Genomic DNA, 5,604 nt, shown 5'->3' with positions numbered 1-5,604 from the left:
AACAACCCCCCCCCCCCCCCCCCAAAATAAACTTCGTCCCAGGTATAAGTATTCCAAATATGAACATTGTCATTTTTTACTCACCCTCATGTCGTTCCAAACCTAAATGCTGTTATTTTCTTTTTGTTGTTCAAAAACATAAACTGTAAATCTTCATGCAACTCATACAATAACAATTCATTATGAACATACAACCCAAAAATTACAAAACAAGCACCATAAAAGTAGCTCATCTGACTCATGTACTATATTCCAAGTCACACAACAACTTTGTGCGAGAAACAGAGCAAAATTTCCAGTGAGCAGCTGCGACCAAATCATTGAGCCAATACGCTAAAACTGAGAATTGGACCAACTTCTAATTTGTGAACGAATTGTTCACAGGTTGATTGAAAAGAACCATTTGATTGATCCATCTGGTCACGGCAGTTCTGCTCACTGGAGATGATTTTCAGATGTTCCTTACACAACTATCTTGTGATTTTAGAAGACTCATCATAAAAGTCCATATGACTTTTGCACTGCTTTCTGTAGCTAGATATATGTGATCACTATAATCTGCCGTTGTATAGAAAATGTCTGTGAAGAAACTTCATTTTGTGCTCCATGAAAAATTAAATTAAAAAAATTATTATCTCTTTCATAAATCATCGTCTCTTGATTTATCAAACCATAAACTACAAAAAAAAAAAAATGTTATATTATTACTGAGCCACTATGATAAACAACTAGGTCAGCTGTGACACGGATTGTACCGCACCTCATCACAGCAAACATAGCACAGTAAAGTACTGCATGCTACAGAGCTTAAGCGTTTTACATCAGTCAACCCTAATTAGCAGTAGCTGGGCCTTATAAATACGGACTAAGCACAGGAAAACCCCATTAGAAACACGCTGGGTTGCACACGGTGATGGCCACTTTCTACTGAGAGCAACAAAAAATACATTGAAACCCAGGGCTTGTTTTCCAGTAATAGCAGAATGACCTCACAATCTGCTGAATCCAATTGAGTTTGACTGTTAATGAGGCAAAGCAACTCTAGAAATGTGAGCAACAGTTATTGATTTCTCTGCTCCTGTGGGGTGAAAGCCGTGCTGTCCGCAATCACTGCTGAACTAAGCAACCACTCCCCCCCCCCCCCCCCCCAAAATAAACTTCGTCCCAGGTATAAGTATTCCAAATATGAACATTGTCATTTTTTACTCACCCTCATGTCGTTCCAAACCTAAATGCTGTTATTTTCTTTTTGTTGTTCAAAAACATAAACTGTAAATCTTCATGCAACTCATACAATAACAATTCATTATGAACATACAACCCAAAAATTACAAAACAAGCACCATAAAAGTAGCTCATCTGACTCATGTACTATATTCCAAGTCACACAACAACTTTGTGCGAGAAACAGAGCAAAATTTCCAGTGAGCAGCTGCGACCAAATCATTGAGCCAATACGCTAAAACTGAGAATTGGACCAACTTCTAATTTGTGAACGAATTGTTCACAGGTTGATTGAAAAGAACCATTTGATTGATCCATCTGGTCACGGCAGTTCTGCTCACTGGAGATGATTTTCAGATGTTCCTTACACAACTATCTTGTGATTTTAGAAGACTCATCATAAAAGTCCATATGACTTTTGCACTGCTTTCTGTAGCTAGATATATGTGATCACTATAATCTGCCGTTGTATAGAAAATGTCTGTGAAGAAACTTCATTTTGTGCTCCATGAAAAATTAAATTAAAAAAATTATTATCTCTTTCATAAATCATCGTCTCTTGATTTATCAAACCATAAACTACAAAAAAAAAAAAATGTTATATTATTACTGAGCCACTATGATAAACAACTAGGTCAGCTGTGACACGGATTGTACCGCACCTCATCACAGCAAACATAGCACAGTAAAGTACTGCATGCTACAGAGCTTAAGCGTTTTACATCAGTCAACCCTAATTAGCAGTAGCTGGGCCTTATAAATACGGACTAAGCACAGGAAAACCCCATTAGAAACACGCTGGGTTGCACACAGTGATGGCCACTTTCTACTGAGAGCAACAAAAAATACATTGAAACCCAGGGCTTGTTTTCCAGTAATAGCAGAATGACCTCACAATCTGCTGAATCCAATTGAGTTTGACTGTTAATGAGGCAAAGCAACTCTAGAAATGTGAGCAACAGTTATTGATTTCTCTGCTCCTGTGGGGTGAAAGCCGTGCTGTCCGCAATCACTGCTGAACTAAGCAACCACCAGCAACTCTGGATCAGAGCGAGAAACAGGCCAGCGGAGTGACAGGTCCATGAATGAAGTCAATATTTTTATCAATAACCGACACATGCAAATCAGGACAAATCAAAAGACAATTCTTTGAAGGGGTGCATGTGTGCTTGTTTTTGACCTAGCTGTATTTGGGAGGCATTATTGCCACTAAATATTGGCAGAAGTAAATATGAATATATATATGTATATATGTATATATTAGAAATGAATGAAAAAAATCTAAAAGTTGTATTTTAGGGTTAGATTTGATGTTCGGTTGTAAGCTTAGTCTATTTTAGTTAGATCTGGCTTAATTTAAAACAATAGGAAGTTCCCTTTTAGATATGCATGCATTTGTCAAGCTGTTCTTATTTTGCCCATTAGAAAACAAATGTATACATTATGTAATGTAAATGTACATACAAATTATACTTATTATAATAATTATAATAATTATTATAATTTACAAAATTATAAATTGTATAATTTATTTAATAATATTCATATGTATGTATGTATGTATATATATAATTTTTTTCATTTACAACAGCATTTGCATTTACATTTATTACAAAAATATGACAACTGAATATTTAATAACTTTAATTTTTTATTTACCCTTTTCTTTTATTATATTTTAGGGAGGGTGTTGATTGTTTCTTGCTCCTTATTGAACAATGAAAAGGTGTTAAAATAATTATTGAATATTATAAATGAATTCTGAAAAAAGGCCTTTTCCCACACTTTCCTATTTGCTTCAGAAAGAAACAAAATTTGAGTAGATTTAATATTTTTTTCATATTGGTATTTTTCTAAAAGAAAGGATCTGGTGGTGAAACCGGTTTAACTCATTTGCTGATTATTTATTTTTTAGCAAAGAACTTATTTTTCATATATATAGTTATATATTTTTTAACATTTTGACCCCAATACCAGGTCATAATGAGCCCTTCTCTATTGTTAGTTTTGACACCATTATGAAGGTTAGTTCTGGTATAAAAAAAATTATAATTTTAAACAACAAGTCACTTTCCTTGCTAAAATCAGTGAACAACGGCTCTGTGTAGTTAATGCTGCTCAATGTGAAAGCCCGCAGGTGATGGAGATTTACCGCTGATTACAGAACCGGCTTTCTGACAAGATGCGCATTAAATATCGCATGCAATTTATCGTGCAGCCCTAATATACACAAACGGAAATAAAACAATAATAAAATAAAATACCAATAATAATAATAATAATAAAAATAATAATATGTAAATGTGTATATCTTATGACACATGCGGCTTCAAATCAAATCCAAAAAGCATCACAAGGAAGTAAGATTTACTCTACCTATGGTGAACAGGTCCTCTGAATGTGGGGTCAAATTTGTGTGGCTCCCCTGTAATGCAAAAACAAAGTGTCAAAATCACATTTAAAAAGTGAAAAATACAATTGCAAAAATTCAGACAAGACAAGTGCCCCAAACGAATTTAATCTATTCTTGTTAGGAGCTGCTAGACTAGGAGCTATCCTCGTAAGCTGCTGACCAGGTCAAAGAGCAAACAAACTAACTGATTTCAGAACAAGCCTAAAATAAAACAATGCACAACAATGTCACCACCATGTTCATGTAAACAAAGCATTCGGTCAAGTAAGTCTGAACTGCCCCACAATGCCTAAGGAGTGCAACTGAGCCATAACAAAGCACAGGCAAACAAAAGAATGTACCTGCCACAGTTCTAAACACACTGGATGATTTTGACATAAAGCTCACAGAGTGATATTTCTCCTCGCCAAAGTATTTACAGTAAGTTCCTACCCAATTCTGCTTTGTAGTATCCTCCTTTTGGTCTGGTCATGTTCACTGTTCTCTGAACGAAGACACTATGTGTTTATATAATGTTGCTGTGCGTGTGTCACTTCCTATGAGGGCTGAGGCGGTTTCTTCTTGCCTTTCTCCAATCGGTTAATCATTACACACAAAGCTGTGTTTGCGAGAGGAGGTGGAAGAGATATCAGGCTGGTGGGCGTTTGCGTAGCTTCCATCTGCCTCTCTCTCTCACTATCCACTCTCTACTCCTTCTTCACTTGTTCCTTTTCCTCTTTCTCTCTCTTGCTCACTCACAAAGGAAACAGAACTGGTGTCTCGCGGCTCAGATTGGTAGCATCCACTGACACACCAGACACAATGAGACAACAGCACGGCAGCCGCCTGCTCAAAGCTTTGCACACACACACAGAGACTCAGAAAGTGCTGTTTGTACAACGCCAAGCATACCATCACTTCTCATCTCAGTGGAATTAACATCCTAATGTTTTACTAACACAATTAATAGATAAAATCCTTAAATTTAGGGAGCAAATTTGACAGAACAGAACGAATACGTAGGTCTGCTAGGATCTGTGCCAGTGTATCTTAACAAGCTGAGTGGACAGACGTCAGCCGTCACATATGATGATGCACGCCTAGGTGGCCCAAGTTAAGAGATCAGACAGTGATACCATCATGCAAGTCTTAGCTGGTTTAAACTGGTTTTCAGCCGATCTTAGATGCTGATAAGTCCCCAAAACCCCTATAAAACAGACCACCCTGACCAAGATATGAGAACCAGCTAAAACCAGCAAACCACATTGGTTGGTTTCGATGCAGCTTTATGATGCAATCATGATGTCATGTATGATGCCATGTTTATGATGGCATCAGTAGGCTGATTTGAGGAGAGTGAATGGCATATTCTCTAAAGTAGGCCTGCAACAATCATATGCAATTTTGTTTAATCTGTCAATTATTTATTCAATTAATTGGATAAACAAATGCATATCTTAGCATCTAATTTTTTTATTCCATTAAAATATGTGCAAATTAATGGTTAATACTAAAAACAAACTTATGCCTGTATGCTATATACTGTGTGGGGGAAAAAATATAAATGTTAAAAACTATAAAGTGCATATAGCTTTTCACACTATCATTATGCATTTTTGTGAAAAACAACAACTAGTTTTTCTTTCTAAAAATAGCCAAATTGACTAATTCTGTATTCAAATATTCAATATTTCTGTTAATTTTCCTTATAGAATGTGGCGGGAGGAGCAAACGAGTCGGGCTGTCGCGATTCGCCGATTTTATTCGACTATTCGTTTTTTAAAAATCTTCGACTTCATTTTGCTCGCGTCGACTAACCGGCAAAATACCGGAAGTGGCGCATATCACAGACGAGAATGTATAAAACACATTATTAGTCTGTTTTCCAAGGCTGCATGATATATTAAACCCATTTAAAAATCATAATTAAGCATAATTGTGAATTCACAAACGCTACGATTTAATTAAATAATTATATGTTAGCAGTT

General features: G+C 36.0%; 1 protein-coding gene across 1 annotated transcript in view; it reads right to left on the bottom strand.

The window, feature by feature from the left end:
• Positions 1 to 4,233, bottom strand: part of LOC107700431 (choline transporter-like protein 5-B) — a 22,936-nt gene extending 18,703 nt beyond the window's left edge. Inside the window, exons 1-2 of the mRNA XM_016502072.1 lie at positions 4,070 to 4,233; positions 3,601 to 3,649 (exon numbers count right to left, since the gene is read on the bottom strand). Coding sequence (XP_016357558.1) covers positions 3,601 to 3,649; positions 4,070 to 4,109 — 89 coding nt within the window. The 5' untranslated portion in view covers positions 4,110 to 4,233. The remainder of the gene's footprint in view (positions 1 to 3,600; positions 3,650 to 4,069) is intronic.
• Positions 4,234 to 5,604: the final 1,371 nt, after the last annotated feature.

This window comes from Sinocyclocheilus anshuiensis, unplaced genomic scaffold, assembly GCF_001515605.1.
Source record: "Sinocyclocheilus anshuiensis isolate Anshui unplaced genomic scaffold, SAMN03320099.WGS_v1.1 scaffold477, whole genome shotgun sequence".
NCBI lineage: Eukaryota > Metazoa > Chordata > Actinopteri > Cypriniformes > Cyprinidae > Sinocyclocheilus > Sinocyclocheilus anshuiensis.
Note: the sequence above shows the minus strand (reverse complement) of the source record. Positions and strands in the feature narration are given on the sequence as shown.